General features: G+C 39.7%; 1 protein-coding gene across 9 annotated transcripts in view; it reads right to left on the bottom strand.

The window, feature by feature from the left end:
• The window catches only part of RPS6KA2 (ribosomal protein S6 kinase A2), a 283,503-nt gene that overhangs the window by 85,005 nt on the left and 181,317 nt on the right, over positions 1-17,181 (bottom strand). For all 9 annotated transcript variants that reach the window (XM_027686577.1, XM_027686606.1, XM_027686594.1 and 6 more), the window contains 2 exons: positions 16,629-16,745; positions 12,651-12,732 (listed from right to left, as the gene is read on the bottom strand). In XM_027686577.1, coding sequence (XP_027542378.1) covers positions 12,651-12,732; positions 16,629-16,745 — 199 coding nt within the window. The remainder of the gene's footprint in view (positions 1-12,650; positions 12,733-16,628; positions 16,746-17,181) is intronic.

Below are 17,181 nucleotides of genomic sequence, written 5' to 3'. Positions count from 1 at the left end.
AACGAAGATGCACGTAAGGAGTCCTCTGACATGGGCAGATCTCATGCGGCGAGGTCAAGTCTTACATCTTCTGAGCACCTCATTTTTACTCCATCAGTCTCACTCATAGTCACGCTTCAAATCACTTCCACTCCCCACACCAGTGGCAGTGCTGAACAACATCACTCCTGCTGCTTCCCCTTCTCTTCCAAGGGAAGCCACCAAGCACCCACCTGCTCTGCCCACCCTGGAGCTGAGCACCTCTATTCCTTCACAGCCCCCTCTCAGGTTCCAAGCAGAAAGAGATGGGACGAGGAGGGATGCTCTGGAGAAACTGGCAGACAGCTATCACCTGCCTCCTGAAGTTGCAGAGAAGACTACCTCTGGCCCTGTCTTGCTCTCACCACTAAGCTCAGTCTCCCTCAGAATGCCACCTGGAGCAATTACTGCCCATGATCCATGGTCCCCTCTCTTCGTGACCCTCCGCTGAGGCTTTGCCATTCCTATTGTCTTTCCCTTGGCTCCACACTCCAGATTACATGCCTGGGCCCACCACTATCCCTGTTGTTTGGCTCAGGGGATGGCAGCTTTCCTCTGCCCCAGAGAGCTGCCCTTGGGAATCTGGGGGGACACTAGATTCCAGTTCACCTGGGGACAGTTGAGAGGCTTCTGGAAAATGGGGATGTCCAGATTTCAGTAGGCTGGAAAACCAGCTAAATGAAGGCTGTGCATTTAGGAAGAGCATCTTGGATTCCTTGGTACCAAGGTCAAAATCTGATGCTTAAGAAATTATCTTCTGCATAAAAGTCTGCTACTAGTGGCTCACTGGAGCTGCTGAGCAAAGCCACTGGCTGTTCTCTTCAGCAAGAGTGAGGACACAAGCTGGAAGCTCATTCTTTTCTCTTTCTGAGGAAAGTTTTCTAGAAGACAGAAATAGACCGTAAAGGTGTCCCAAATGCAAGGGACACCATGAAAAAACAAAAATACAAAACAGTTCTTCTACATTTGAAAATATTTCTTTCTTATGATAATATACAAGGGTCAAGATAGTACCTTGTTGTATGACATTTATATTTTACATTGTAGATCTTATTATATCCATAATGAATACAAAATTGAACTGATCAGCACTGACAAAACCTATATAGCAGATAAATACTTAAAGGATATAAACATGGATGATGGAGCAGATTTATTTATCAAAATAAAAGGAAAGAAAGGAATATACATAGGAGGAGATAAGTGAAATAGAAAAAGAGGAAATATAGGCTATGTCAGCCATAAACTTGAAACTCCCTCTCAGCAGGAAATCAGCTTCAAGCCAACAGTGCTGATGAAGATAATTGCCCACTAAATGGCAACTATGTCATAGCACACATCTGAAAGATGACCAGACACTGCACAATTATCTGTACAAGTCAGGCTTTGCCCAAATTTACCAAAATAAACTACTGCTGGGAAAATATCACTTAAATTTCCATGCCATGGAAACCTCTTGAGTGTGTCAATTACTGTTGCATGCAGATAGAAAATCTTGTAGAGAAAACAGAAATGAGAGGTTGTTGTTGACGCTGATTGCTGGTCTCTCTTTGAACATCATCAAAACCTCCAACTTGGAGCAAATGGCACAGCCATGAGGAAGCCATAACTGACATATGTGACCCACATGAATAGTATAAAAACACAGAGAATAATTTTGTTTCTGTTGAAACAAATCCCAGATGGTAGTCCCACACATTGTGGCATCTAACTTTTATGGACAGCCAGCTAAGTGCTAGCACACCTCCAGCAGTTGTGAACAGAACACCTGGCCAGCTGTTTGGTGAAGGTTTACAAGTGATCCAGCTGCAATGCTGTGAAGCAAACCATCACCACTGCAACTGAATCCCTGTCCTCTGCTGTCACTATGACTTAAAATGGCATGAAGTGGTAGTGTTGACCTCTCTGTTAATCTGTCCTCACGCATGAAAAGAAATAATATTTTTCTGCTGCGTTATGAGAACCAGTAAAAGCAGTTGGATGCAAATTCCAGAGGATGCTTACAAATTTGGTTTCCAACCAACTATAAATGTGCTGCAGTTGCAGGCAGCTGAACTTGGTTAAATGGCAATTATGTTGGATGTTCCAACTGGTGCAACTTATTCAGTGAACAGAACAAACAAATGCTTTTTATATAGATAATGGATTTGTATCACAGCCAAAGACTTGCAGAGTGCATCAGGGAGTTTAAAAATCCCAGGGATATTTAGCTATTGTATTTTCAATTTAGCTTTCCACTACATCTATAAATTTATTCAAAGGCATGGTTGATTTATAGCTCTGATTATTTCAAATAGTCAATGCATTACCAGAAGAGACATTTCCTAACAATTTTATTCATTTGGAATCTTTAGCCATTAAATTCCATAATGCAGCAGATTGCACTTAAGTGGGGAGGGGTGTTAATAACATCTCCATTAATATATGACTATTACTCTTCATAAGGACATCATGCACTCTGAAGAGGAGGCTGGCATAATTAGGTTAGCATTACAGATATGAAGATTCAGAAGAAGAGTAGCTGGTTTATGTTCATGCAGCAGGCTGACAGCAGAGATGCGAGCAGAGCCAAAGTCTTGTAATTCCCAAACTGAGGTACCAGCTCCTTTGCTAAACACACAGCCTGCCATGAAAGAACAGACTACATGACATAAAATCAAAGGAAATGAAGACTAAAGTATCGGAGCTTGTGTTTGCCAAAAGAGCAATTTTTCTCTTCCTGTAATTCATACAGCCTCGTGGTACCAACAGCAAGCTCTTGGACGTCAGGCAGGATTAAAAGACTTCCAGAGGTTCATTCACATGCTGCACAGCTGCCTTGATGGGTTGCCAGCACTAGCTTCTCTCTTTCTGCAGCGGGTTTCTTAAAATTCGAAGCATTACAAGCAAACGCAAAGCTTACAAAGGTCCTTTAAGACAGCGCAAGATAAACAAGACACAAAAAATTTCAAGCCTCAAGACTCAGGAGAGAAGAGAGAAAAAGAGAAGAGAGACAAAGAGAAGGGAAGGAAAGGGAAGAGAAAACAAGAAACAAAAAGGAACGAAAAAGAAAAACAAGAACCAGGAAAGAAGACCTTCACATGAAGATTTCCATTTGGCCTACAGGATGCCAGACAGAAATGCAGAAGAAAAAGGGCAGCAGAAGGCAAAGTAAAACAGTGACCAGTGCTATGTTGTCACTGGTAAAGCCTGACTGGCCTGGGTACATCCTGCCCATTGATGTTGTGTTTAATTCTGAAACTAAACACATGAGAGAAGGGGAATGGAGGTTGATAGCTGCAAGCAACCATGAGGAACTGAAACCACCCTCCAGAAATGCTGCTGTCTTGAGCAGAAATGGAAAGAAGAGCCATTTTACAAATCCATCTATTTGAGGTTGGCTTTTCCTAGAACCTTTCTCTTGATGGGATTCTCCAAGGGAACAAATATTCAACATCTCAACAATATGACCACTCTGCTGCCTTTAAAGCAGGACATTTCTATCGGTTCAATTAAACTCCCTGAATTTTCAGTAACCTGCATGGTAGAGCATGAGTACTACTGCTATTCTGTCATAACAAAGCACTCTCAGAGGACCTGAGATGGGGGACATGAAGCCAGAGCAGATCACATTTTGTTTAACAGTCACTTGTGACTTACCTAGTTATAACTAAATCTTCTAACCCGAACATTCAGAAAAAATGAACCCTGAGGAAGGAAAGGAACATAAAAGATTCTCAGCCTACATAAGATGGAAGCTAAATGTGATAACAATCTTCAAGATGTGGAAGAAAACTGCAGAGAGGAAACTGCTCTCAATAGAGAGGATGTGAATGAATAGCTTCAGCTGTGGCAAGGCAGATACTGGACAGATGCTAAGGAAGCATTTTGTAACAGCAGGGATAGAGACAGTCCAAGAACAAGTTAGGCAAACACCTGCGAGGAATGACACAAAAGCATAGCTAGTGCCACTCTAGGTCAGAGGTGGGCCATGGGACTTCTTCAGGTGCCTTCCAGCTGATGCTTTAGCAGCAGTGCAAGGCACTACGTGTCCTCTGAGAGTGGGTTTACCTGGCACAGACCAGCAAGGACATGAGTCTTCCAAGGCAGAACCAGAGCCTCTGTGATTGTCCTGGGGACCAACCAGTCCTCACTCCCAGGTACTTGGCCCAGGCAGAGCACTGCACACGGCCAGCAGTGACTGTCTTACTCTGGACTCATTTGTTTAGCTGGAGCTTAATGTCATCTACATAGATCTGTTTCAATTACACTAAGTTGTGCTTTTGTCTCCTCTATCTGCTTTCCAGCTATTATTGATGAGGGAGGTCTGACAAAGGCCATTGCACCTCCCAGTCCTTTCCTCGTAAAAGGTTTTTTTCTACAGATAAAACAGAATCGCACCACATTTTCCAACAGGATAAACATTTCACTGATGGCTTCAGGACAACTGTTCACAGAGTCTCTCTATTCCTGAATCTACACCAAAAGCAATTAACAGCAATCTGCTACTTGATAATAAAAAATATCAAATATGGTCTTTCCTGTAAAACAACCACCAATTTGGGAATAACTGCAAATATCTGTCATTAGATATACAGTGCAATGAAAAGAATAATCCAAAGGAAAGCAGGCAGTAGTGAAAGATCAAGTCTACTACGGAGAGTTTGAACAATGAGTTTGGGTCTGAAAACTTTTTAATGATGTTACCTACAGAAGCTGCAGTTTGAAGTGTCTCCATTGTTACTTATTCACTGTGTCAAGCACAGCAGGATCAATTGAAACTTTAAAGAGGTAGATGACAAATTGACTGAAATTATAAAGTGATTTGAAAAATTGCTTTCTACTACTAAAAAGACATGAGTATAATGAACTACTCGTTCCTTAAAAATCCCAGCCACCATTCCTTTATTGGCTGGAACAGACAGGGGGCAAATGCAGATGTAACCTGCATGAGCTGCTGGGTTTTTGTAAATTTAAAGAAGTCGTTCTTTCTGTATTTCATTGACAGAACAGTGATTCAATAAACATTTAGAACAAACTTGTATAATTTGATCACAGATGAAGAATACATCTTTCCTGCCAAAGAAATCAGCAGACTTTTCAGTATTTTCTTCCTCTGACTTCAGATTTGAATCACCCTTGTGCTCTCTAGGGAATCACCATATGAAAACATGAATAATGCAATACTCAGCTGCTGCTAACAGGGCCCATGGAACTGCTCAAGGATTAGAAGCTGAGGGCATGGGCACTTTAACATAGCAAAAAAAAAATGGAAAATTTTAAGACAGCTCTGTGCTATACCTAGTGAAACACACGAACGCAGGTGCACTCAATGTCTTCACAGCAAAGTCTGAAACTTTGGCTTAAACCTATGAGTGCATTAGGAAGCATCGTGGTTCCAGTCTGTGGAAAGTAACAATGGGTGCTGTGACCTGAAGTTGCCCCACATTTTATGTCACACTTTGGTCCTAGGACCTGAATGCTTATGAGAAGCTGGAGGGCACTGGGTGTGCTCCTGGGTTAGTTTCATCAGGAGGGAACTTTACTTGTGTGCTCCAAAACTGCTGTGCCTGGCAAACCAAAGCACAGCAAAGGGAGGTGACAGGAAGAATTGCTTCAAAAGCTCAGTCAAAGCCAAGCACCAATGCCAATGGATACTAGGACTCCCATCACAGTTACTGCCACTGAATTTCTCATGGAGAAAGTTGGGGATTGGCTTGTGAGTCCTGTCCTGTGCTCTCTTTAGGAAAAAAAAATGCTATTTCAACCAGCAACATATGAAGCTGCTGACCCCGCTTTCCAAATCAACATACAACTATGCAGTGAGCTATATTTTGATATTACTATAATAGCAGCATTGTACTGGAAGAAATGTGTGGACAGGAAAGGACTGGGTAATATTGCTGCATTTACCTGCAGCATATATGACAAGTGCAGAAGTGTATGCTTCTATGCAAATCAGTCTGGTTGGATAACAGGCAGAAAAACAGGGAGGTTGTTTTTAATTTTTTACCAGTATTTAGGTGAAGATGTAATACTTCTGTCATGCTTAGGGAAATAGGAAGAATGTGTTATTTAGCAACCGGAGCAACAATTTTAACAAGGTGACCCTATACAGAACTCAGTAGCCAATATTTTCACAAAGAGAAAGATGAATTTTCTTGGGCACTTAGGAAAAGCTCCATAAGGAACAACAGGTTTTTGTGTAAAATAAACTAGCCAAAATACTCCCTTGCTACAAAACAGAGCATTTTTAATATGCAGGGTTCACTTCTTTAATGCCTTAACAGTGGAAATTTTGCCTGCTAACAGGATCTTCACAGTGCACTTGGCATTGTGAAGAGGCTATAATTTAATCAGGAGTTCATACAGTGAGAACTCCCATATGGTTTGAATAAAACAGATAATAAAATCTTTAAGTGATGTGTGCTTGGTTTATATTTATAGGCAAAATTTTTCCCTTCTCATCCAAACCTGAATACAGAATCACTAAAGAGTATTAGGCATCTAACTTAGAAGCTGCAATCTCATTGAACTCTTTAGCAAATGCTATGAAAATAACCTTCCAGCAATGCTTTTTGTCATTTTTGACCTGTCCAGTCTGCTGTATATTCAGGATTCTCTGTAATGTTTACTGACATACAGTGAGCTAGTTGCCTAACCACAGTTCATTTTCCTTATAATATGCAAAGACATTATTCTTTGCAGCCCATTAGAAACAACATAAGTGAGCTCTCTCTAAAGTACTGTACCCTTTCTTCCTTCAGTAAAAGCAAGCCCTAGGCAAGCTGACTTTTTAGGGGAGGAAGAAAGAGGTGATCTGATGCAAGAAACCTTGCAAAGGCACTGTAAAGCTACAGCCTGATAGTGACCTCTAAGCACTGATTGTTGAAGATCTTCTTGTTTTCATTTTCACATCTCCCACAGAGGAAAGCTCTGCTTCCTCAGATGACAGCAACTAATTCCAGTTTGCTCCTAAACTGTTCAAGGCAAGGTTGGCAAGTTCTGTAGCTCAGCACAAAGCTGGAGATCTTGAATCCTAGCCCACAAAACTTGCATGTGAATGGACAATGGTGACCCAAGTGCATTGTGTGCCTGAGCACATACAACTAAGTTGATCTTTACATTTTCAAGCCACTTGTGAAATATACAGAGGAATCAAATGTTATTGTGTTTGTGCACACAGAAGTTGTTATTTCCTTCCCAGACTGAAAAATTAGTGTATGGCTATTTGTGGAGATGGGTGAGTGTATTTCACAGCAGAATCTTTAAGGGCAATTCTAGGTTCAGTAATGGGTTTTTTTGAGCTCAGAGCTGTGACATTTGGAGGGTTAAAATTCTCAGACTAAGGAGGCCTAGGTACCAGTTCCCAAGGATGCAGAGAATCCAGCCTTTCCTCCAAACACCACAGCAAGGGGTCCTCTGCTGTGGGGTTTGAACTGTTCTGTGGAGAGGACTTCCCCGGTGAATTGTTTAGAAGAGAGTAATAAGAGGGCCAGGAATATATAAAAAAATATTGCAGAACACTTTAAGAAAAGATGATAACCCAAAATTTAAATGGCAAGCCTGGATGAATAACAGCGCCTTTCACCAAACACAAGGGCTGAACAAAATAGAGCAAGACGTCTTGAAAAACCCAACACAAAGGAGCTAGGTTTATCTGAGGCGAAGACTCTTTTTGAGATCTGCTTTATAAGGTTAAATTGTTCTCAGTTTCTCATTTGTTGGATATCTATCCCCTTCAAACCAGAGGGAAACCACTGTATTTCAGTATCTGAAATCTTAAGTACCACAATCATTACAGGGAAACTGGGTCACATACAGAGGAAAACTGAAGAAGCCACTTCAGTTGGTGTCCAATCAGGGAAAACACTACTAAAATTTTATCAATCGTTTAGATGGAAATCACACTTCACCTGGTGATATCTAAGTTAGTTGTTCAATTTAGTGTATAATTAATATCATCAATCCAACGTCCCCGAGAACACCACAAGCTCTCTGCTTTCACGGCTTACTACACCTATAACCATCACACACACTCAGCACTCAACAGTAAAGCCCTAAGCCTAGTGGCTTAAACTGAGGGGATCATAAACTGCAAAGCGCTTCAGAGGTTTTGACAAAAAAGATTATAATTTCTAAACCCCAAAAGCAGAAACAGGTAGTTTGCATTCTCAGGGTCAACTAGCTTCCAGTGCCAAGATTTACACAGCCTATTACCAACCAGACATGCAGATGCAAACTACTTCCTCATGATCCATCACATAACCTTCACTAGATCATCACCGAAATACTTATAAAGTTCATAAGCATTATGCCAGTGAATTATGGCTTCATGCCACTTTCTCTTAGATTGCATGTCTCCTGAAGGAATGGGTCTTTGATTTTCAAGCTCCAGAAAGTAGCCCTTGCATTCCAGCACAGCAACCTGCTGGGGATTTATGGGCATTTCATGAGTGTTTAATGAGGCTTACATTGTAACCAATCTAAACAACTCTTGATCATGGAATCCTGAAGCACATTCAGTAAAGCCAATGAAGCCTAAGACACCTCGAGAGAAATGCTGAGTGAATCAAAACAACCAGCCTGCCCTGTCCATCTGTTCCAGCTTTGCTGGTGAATACAAGGCACAAATATACACAGAACAAACAGTCCCTGTTTTATTTCTGCTTCCTCAGTATCACAATGTATTCAGGATGGGCAGTTGAGACTCACTGATATATTTCTGTAAGCTTTTAAACATACAGATCAACTTTATTCTCTTCAATTTTTTAATCCAAAAATCTGATTTTAAAGGAAAAGAAAAAGTAGAGTGTAATGAACACATGAAAGCAACATTTTAAGAGTATTATCTAATGACATTCTGAAAGGCAAAAGTCTCACTCTTGGAAGGTATTTAAGTGCCTTATTTAGTCTTAGAAAATCTGGATCCCTTAAAAAGGGTTTATATTTGCAAAGGTAGCTATTAGGGTACTGTTATTTAATATATAGCATTTGAAAGACATAAGTTAATTATACATACATGCAGCCTTAAATCTGATGTATTCAATACCTGGTACCTAACAGACATAACATCCTTAAACATTTTGAACAAGGTTTTCCTAAAGTTAATAATTAGAATGAAACACTTATCTAGTTTCATCAGGAAGCTTTCTGCTTTAAAATCAGATACCCACAAGCTCCTGAAAAAGGAAATGATCCAGGAAGGAAAGAAACTTGTGTCCAATGCTCTCATTTAAAAATGAGAGGAGCAGTGGCTTTCTCACTTTGAAGGATCCATGCTGTTATACGTGCTTATTCAGATATACTCTACATTTAATATAAACATTCAGCAGGTTAAAATTAATTTAATTTTCACAAATAGTCATGTGTAGAGCACCTGTCTCTGCAAACTTTTACAATTGAAACTGGAATATTTTAGAGCCTAATTTTCCCTACAAAGCAGCAGTGGTTTTGCTGATTAGCACATCTTTTTCAAGCTCAAACCTACACATGCGATTGATCTACAAAGTCTCTTTTGCATGAAAACCATTTTTGAGCTGTAAATGCTTGAAGAGTGCTGCTGCTGCTTGCTGTACCCTTCTTATACTAACCTTTGCTGTTGGTGAAGTTGGGATCATGTTAACAACGGGCAACTATTCTGGAAAGAGGCAGGAGGCAGCAGACACAGTGGAGAAAACACCATTTAGTAGTTCTACTTCTTCCTAAACACTACCCGCCAGCCACAGCCAGAGTCAGGCTCCCGGGATAGGAATACCTTCAACAGGACCCCCTATGGTTTCTCTTCAGAGCAACGTAAAAGCTAGTTTTAAACCATCACTCCTGAAGGCATTTAACTTCCTAATGTTTTTATTTATCTAGGTTTTCATTCTTCAGACTAATCCAGAAAAGAAATCAGCTTTTCTTTTCTTTCCAACTTCTCCATTTACATGTGTTGCAAATTTGTTTCACTACAGAAAACAACTACGATAACATTTAGGGCTGTCTGGCCATGTCAGTGGCATTGGCACCAAGAGCTTTAACTGTCCTGCTCCACGTAGTACTGTGCTGAGTACAGGTCAGAAAGCAAAATCATTCAGAACTTTGTCTTCTAGCATGCCTTTTGTCAGGAAATACTGAACGCAGAGCTAACAAATACTTGTAGCTTTGCTCTCATTGACATAATAATAAATACCTCACATTGGAGTGACTTCCAGCCTTTTTGAGTGTAGGTAGTCAGCAACAGAGAGTGTGTTGCCATATCTGACTTGGCTGTGCTGATCCTCGTAGAGTGAGATGATCATTTTAAGGAACTTGGGGGGACAGCCTAAACATTCCAAAATCTGCCATTTTCTAACAAAGAATGGCATGAAACAAGGCTGCGTTCTCACTCCTACCCTATTCACAGTCTTTTTCAGCATGATGCTCCAAAGGGCCTTGGCAGACCTCAATGATCAGGACGGTATCTACATTCAATACCGTACTGACGGAAGCCTATTCAACCTAAGGTGACTGAAGGCCCACACCAAGACCTTAAACCATCTTGTCCGGGAGCTGCTTTATGCTGATGACGCCGCCCTTGTTGCCCACACAGAAGCAGCTCTGCAGCGTTTAACATCCTGCTTTGCTGAGACTGCTGAGCTCTTTGGGCTGTAAGTCAGCTTAAAGAAGACAGAAGTTCTCCATCAACTTGCACCTCAGGAAGTCCCCCATCATCCCCACATCACCATTGGCCAATCAGTGCTCAAATCAGTCCAGCAGTTTAATTACCTAGGCAGCCTCATCTCCTCGGATGGTAAGATTGACAGGGAGATAGACAACAGGTTAGCGAAGGCATATAGTGCTTTTGGAAAGCTTCATAAAAGAGTCTGGCGAAATAAACACTTGAAGAAAAGTACCAAGATCAGTGTTTACAAAGCCATAGTGCTGTCTACTCTCTTATATGGATCTGAATCATGGGTCATCTACCGCCACCACCTGCGTCTCCTAGAACGCTTCCATCAACGCTGCCTCCGTACAATCCTAAACATCCACTGGTCAGATTATGTGACCAATACATCTGTTCTTGAACAAGCAGCAGTCACAAGTATTGAGGCCATGTTGCTGAGAACACAGCTGCGTTGGGCAGGACACGTCTCCAGGATGAAGGACCACTGCCTCCCTAAGATCCTGCTTTATGGTGAACTTGCCACTGGCTGCCGCAAGAGAGGAGCCCCGAAGAAAAGATACAAGGACTCCCTGAAACAACATCTCAGCCTTGGCCATATTGACCACCATAACTGGTCTACTCTGGCCTCCAATCGGGAGGCCTGGAGACACACCATCTATAACGCTGCTGATGCTTTTGAGAAAGCACGCAGGATCACCCTTGAGGAGAAAAGACAACGCAGAAAGAATCGAGCCTTGCAGAATATACCATCTAAGGAGTCTTTCTGCTGTGCCTTTTGCAACTGGACGTGCCTGTCTCGTATTGGCCTTTTTAGCCATCAATGCACATGCAGCAAATGTGGGTAGAGCCCTTCCCAAATCTTCGTTCGTGAAGCCTAGCCATGATGATAAGTCAGCAACAACTCAGCACTCTCACTTAAAAGGTAAGGTTAAGCTGTCAGAAATATTATCTCTGTGCCAAAAGTTACATGGAAGCTTACTGACAGCAATCCTTGCTGTTGCTTGTCTCACTTGCCCTGTGACAATGGGATTCTGTCTTTTTTTTTGTACTTTGAGTTAAACAGCTGTCAAGTTTAACTTATTTGTAGAAACTAGTGTGGACAGATTAGTTCCTACCGATGTGCTAGTTATCTTGAGATTAATGGGAAATCCAGAGCTAGCAGTCAGAGGGGTAAGTAGTCTGAAGGGGAGAGAAATGCAATCCAGCAAAATCACAAAGTAGCTTCAACTTTTGGATTTTGTGACCCTCACTTGAGAAAACAATAAATAGCCTGCTGTAACAGCCAAGGGAGGAGAGCAATGTTTCTGTGCTAAAATGAACCAAGGAACTGCAAACACAGAGGTGCCTGTTCTTGAAAGAATAGAAATTTGATGGTACAATACAGGTAGTTTAAAATCACTATCTAAATTTTGAGATTTCCTAAGACACTGCCATAATACAGGTCTTTTCCAGTGTAATCTAATGTTACATATTTAGCCATCAATTATTAAGAAGCAATCAAGTGTCTGGGGATGCAAAAGAAACCCTCCCCCTCTCCAAAGCTGCTCAATACACCTCAGAGTTGCACAGCAAAAGAGGGAATATCAAGTTTTCACTTTGGGTGAAAAGTTATGGGTCGTCAAAAGAAACAGAAATAAGTTTCTGGTACATATTGATGTCTGAGGGGTTATTCTTATTTACTTCAGCAACATAAAGATATTGACACTGCAATATAAATTAATATATACCCAACAGAAGTCCTATAAATAACACTAAGAAAATGAAGAAAGCATGCAGCTGGGAAACTCCAAACCCCTCTTTTCCTTCTCCCACACTTTATAGGTAATATATTTTTGTTTATGTTTTTTTAGAACATTCACTACAGTGAGGCAGAATTTTAGAGGATAGCAGAGATGTATTTATGCACTCACATACCATAAAGCAGCAGTGATGTAAAAAATGGCATGGAAAATAAATTACTAATTAGCACAGAAATAGAGACTGCAGCCACTGTCCCAGTCCTTACCTTTCAGAGTTGCCTTCTTAAGTACCTTCATGGCATAAAGTTGGCCTGCATCAGATCCTTTGATCTTCCTTACCAGAAATACCTGTAAAAAGCAAATGTTTTGTACAGATAAGTACTGAATTTCTACTTATAAGCCTTACTGCATTTGACAGGAGAAAAGATACTATTCAGGAAATCCAATGAACATTACTAGCTGAAAGTATTTCTTATCTATTTCACCTGCAATTGGTTGAGCTAGCTCTGGAAATTTTCAGTTTTAAGCCTTTAGCACCTCAGAAAGAAAATATGTTCAACATTATTAACTGCCCTTATATATCCAATTAAAGTTGGGTGAAGAGTCAGAATTAGTGTGCACATAGCTCGTCATATTCTGACAAACTTTACATGAAAAAAATTTATGTCTCATTTGTGTTTTGGAATGTGCAGTGTCTTAAAATTATTGCCATCAATTACATTAAAGAGAAAAACCAATTTGGTCTAATTTATGCTGGAAACCATGAATGGTGACTTTGCCTAAGATGTAACTGAAGCAGAAAGTCCATACAGGTGAAAATCTGTTATTCTAATAAAGATAGTTTTCCCTGGTATGGTCTCCTATGCCTCATCTTCTGACAGTGTAAATTTTTAACTGAAATAAACTAAAATTGTAGCTAAAAATGTATCCTATTTGTTTTACTCCATGCAAATATATATATCTGCCCCTGAGTGCATCTGAGCACTGGAGGGGTAGTGAACAAAGAAATCAGTAGCTTAGTTTGGTCTTTATAAGACTTTCAGTGTTTTAAAAATTGAAAATAAAATAAACAAATCTTTTAGTTGATTCCCAGGACTTACTGTCTGCTGAGGTCAGAAGTACCAGACAACAGTGTCTTTTTTTTTTTTTTATTTCAGCACTTGTGTTACTGGACAGAAGCTGAAGACAAATGCAGAAATAAAAATACAGTACCACGTACATAGCATGTAATTACAAATATATAAATTAACAAAGTCTAGGTGAAATTATATAACTAATGAATGTCTAGTTAGATTAAAAATTCTTTAGCAATTATTTTATTAATTTCCTGTCCAGGAACCATGCAGCTTTGTTAACTGTCTCCACCTAAAATATAAAAAGCCAAAAAAAAAAAAAAGAGGAAGTCTGTTTCTAGTGCATTATTTGCAAGTTGAAAGACTTTTCTTACTAAAATAAAAATCTGTAAACAGATTAGGATCTTCTCAAACACCCCTTAAGGAAAGGTTTGTGGGGAGGGAGAATAACTTTTACCAAACAGGTACAGAAGCTAGAAATAGAAAAAACCCCCAACACTTTAATTAGAACTCTTACATTTGACAGCATCATTGCTACCACACTTCTGCATATGATCTGATACACTTTTGGTGAGACTTTCCTTCTCAAGATGTTTCCTGTGTACAGGAGATATGCACAGTTCCTCAGCCAAGCTGCCCTGACTAGCTGAGCTTGGGCACATGTTGCTTGTTCCCATCTCCTGTTTCCTAGTTTGATGAACACACAAATAGCTCCGGCACTCACAACTGTAGGAACAAATGATGAAATCTGGATCCAATAGGAACACATAAGACTTTGTGAAGTGTTTTTCATTAACATTCATGATAAATTAAGCTCAGCTGCTCCAGCATTAACAGGAAGTCAATCCATTTAGAAGTTTACAGAGAAAAGCTGGGATATTTTTCTATCCAGCTCAAGTAAAAGATTTAATTTTTGCATTACATTGAAAGGGAGCAGAAAGTCAAAAGCAAGCTTGCCCAGACACCAGATTTTCAGCTGTATTACTATTATTCTGCAAAAATGGTTATGGACTCTTTACCCCCAAAAAATGCCCAAAGCCAAACCCTTAAGATAATGGTTTTAAGCAGTAGTGCACGTAGAAAAGCACAGCATGCTGCATCTGCAGAGATATTAGGCTGCACTTCTAGAAATATCTTGTCTGCCATGTAATCTAGCAAAACTTGTAATACCTGTATAGCTATAATAAGCAAAATTACCAATTTACGCTGCTAGTCACTAGTCAGCTGTTCCCCGTAGCATGGGATAGGGCACTTGTCTGCATTCCTTCCAAAAAAGATGAGTCAAGAACACTGTGTTCTTTTTCATAGGACACCAAAATAATCATCAAAACAAAAAGGAAACAGAACAAATGAAAATGCATTGTACTGCAAAATGACGTCATCCTTCTGATTATTCTTAAAGGTAAAGCTACATCACTCTTGAAACCACTAAGTGGCCCTGGAGTGCTTACTTGACTGGTTATATTAGCTATACTATACTAGTTTCCCAAAATAGCATGGGCATGTGGTTGAGCATGACTTTCAGTTTTCTATTTTAATATGTTTGCAAGCACCTCAGGTTATTAACACCTGAACTAGCAAAACTCTCTGAGCTGGAACAATTGGTTTATCACGCAAATCCTAATCTAGAAAGCTAAGCAAGTGCTATGTCTCTCAAGAATGTTGAGGCTACTCTCTTAGAAATTATCTCTAATCCTGAAAGAAATTATTTAGACCTTGGGTGAACAACTTGAAAATCTAAAGGTTTGCATCCCCAGACACTTATGATTTGAAGCATTAGCTCAAATACCAAGGTGATGAAAATTTAGGTGGTTGAAGACTGCAAAAGAAACAGAAAGTAATCACACGCAGCTACAAACAAGTATGATGTCCATACTCACACTCTGATCTCCCAGAAATCAGATCTCCTTTTGTGAAGTGGTGGCAGAGACTAGGCATTCTGCTTATAAAATGGCTAAAGCTAGAAAGCCAACTCAAACAGTTAATACTGATATACACCAATACACTATAAGACAGACAGTGAACCATTTCTAAAATCTTTACTGCCTGAATCTGAAAACTGGCCATTCTGCGTGTGTTGCTTTTGCAGAAGACATTTCCTTCTCTTGCTCTTCTCCTTCTTGTATTGAGTCATACAGTAAACCTAATTTTGAGTTGTTTGATTTTTCACATTTATTTAATTTTCAAAACTCAAATATCATCACTGTGTTCTCAAGAAATTCTCTAGATCAAAACTTGGTATTGAATGTTAACTTTCCTGATACCTCTCATCTCAGGGAACTTCTAATAGACTTAATTATCAATATAATTCTAGAATACTCAGGAAGTTGATAAATACTCTCAATATAGCTTCTTTTAGGAATAAAACTAAAGGCCCTGATTGGGAAGTATTTTTTAAAAACCCACAAAATAATATACTTACAATTATAAGGTCTTTCATGCCTGGTTTCAATTAGGTTCACTGTTCCAAAGGTTTCAGTGACTTATTTAAACTATAGAAAGACTTTAAGGAAGAATTGACTCGTCCCTCTTTTTTTCCATCTTTCATTCCTATTCTCATTTCCAACTAACATGTCCTGCTGAAGAAGAACTGTCTTTGGGATTCAGAAAATCATTGGTTTAAAGGTTATGTGAAGAATGCTATTTCCATAAATTAGCTTGTGGTCATGTAGCCAGGTTTTTTCCCCCCTATGATCTCACCATAATGATGGCCATCCTCTGCAGTGAGGTTTATCTCCAGGATCCTGTCAGGGTCTCTGAGTGTGAGTTTAACAGCAGTCTGGGACTTGGAAATGTGCTTGAGGTCCCATTTGCCCTTAGTGGGAATTATGCAGCTAACTTTAAATCTTTGAATGTTCCTATTTATATCCTCCAACTAAGCAGCAGTGGCACACTCAACTCCCTGGTGAACAGGTCAGAAAAAGAGAGGAGAATCTAATTTTATAAACAGTGATGCTCACTGCCCAGAACCATAAGCATTATTTGCTAAACTGGTTTATATGCAGAAATCAAGCTAAAAGACAAAAGTGTTATTAAAATGAACATAAAAGAGCTTTGCTTATCTGCCTTTACAATATAATTTATATATGGACAATGTTCTCAGTGTAAATGAACTCAAAGATATTATATTTTCAGTGTTGCTCTAGGTGATTAGATAACAATAAAAATTACCTTCCCATATGAACCTTGTCCTAATACTTTCAGCAGCTCAAACTGAGAAGGATCTGCTTTTTCAAAACCTTCCTTGACATGATGACTGATGTCTATTTCCTTCACGATACCTTCTTCCTGCAAAGAAAACAAAACAATATCCCCAAATCAGAGCTCTTATCCTAAGGAAACATATTAACTTTTAAAATCTCATCTTCTGTGACACTATAGTCATGTAGCAAATTTTGAAAATAGAAACAAATGCTTGTCCAAATATTCCACGTGCCTGTTACTGGCTGGGGATGGTAATCGTCAGGACATCCAGGCCTGGTACTTCTGTTTATTGAGCCTCAAGATATGACTAGGTAAAGACAGAATATACAAACTGAGGTCAAAAATACACTGTGGAACCAGAGACCTTGCTAGCAGAGTGATATGTACTCAAATCTGTACTACAGAGGGTCCAGCACACATATCTCCACATACTTTCTCAGTTTCCCCTCAACTAATTATTTAAATCAATCTTAGAAAACTTCCTTAGTCTTAAGCAGCAATTCTTCAAATGAGTAGGTAA

Source organism: Neopelma chrysocephalum, unplaced genomic scaffold (genome assembly GCF_003984885.1).
Source record: "Neopelma chrysocephalum unplaced genomic scaffold, ASM398488v2 Primary Assembly neopelma1_23, whole genome shotgun sequence".
Lineage (NCBI taxonomy): Eukaryota > Metazoa > Chordata > Aves > Passeriformes > Pipridae > Neopelma > Neopelma chrysocephalum.
The sequence above is the reverse complement of the archived record's forward strand: the minus strand, read 5'-3'. Positions and strand labels throughout refer to the sequence as shown.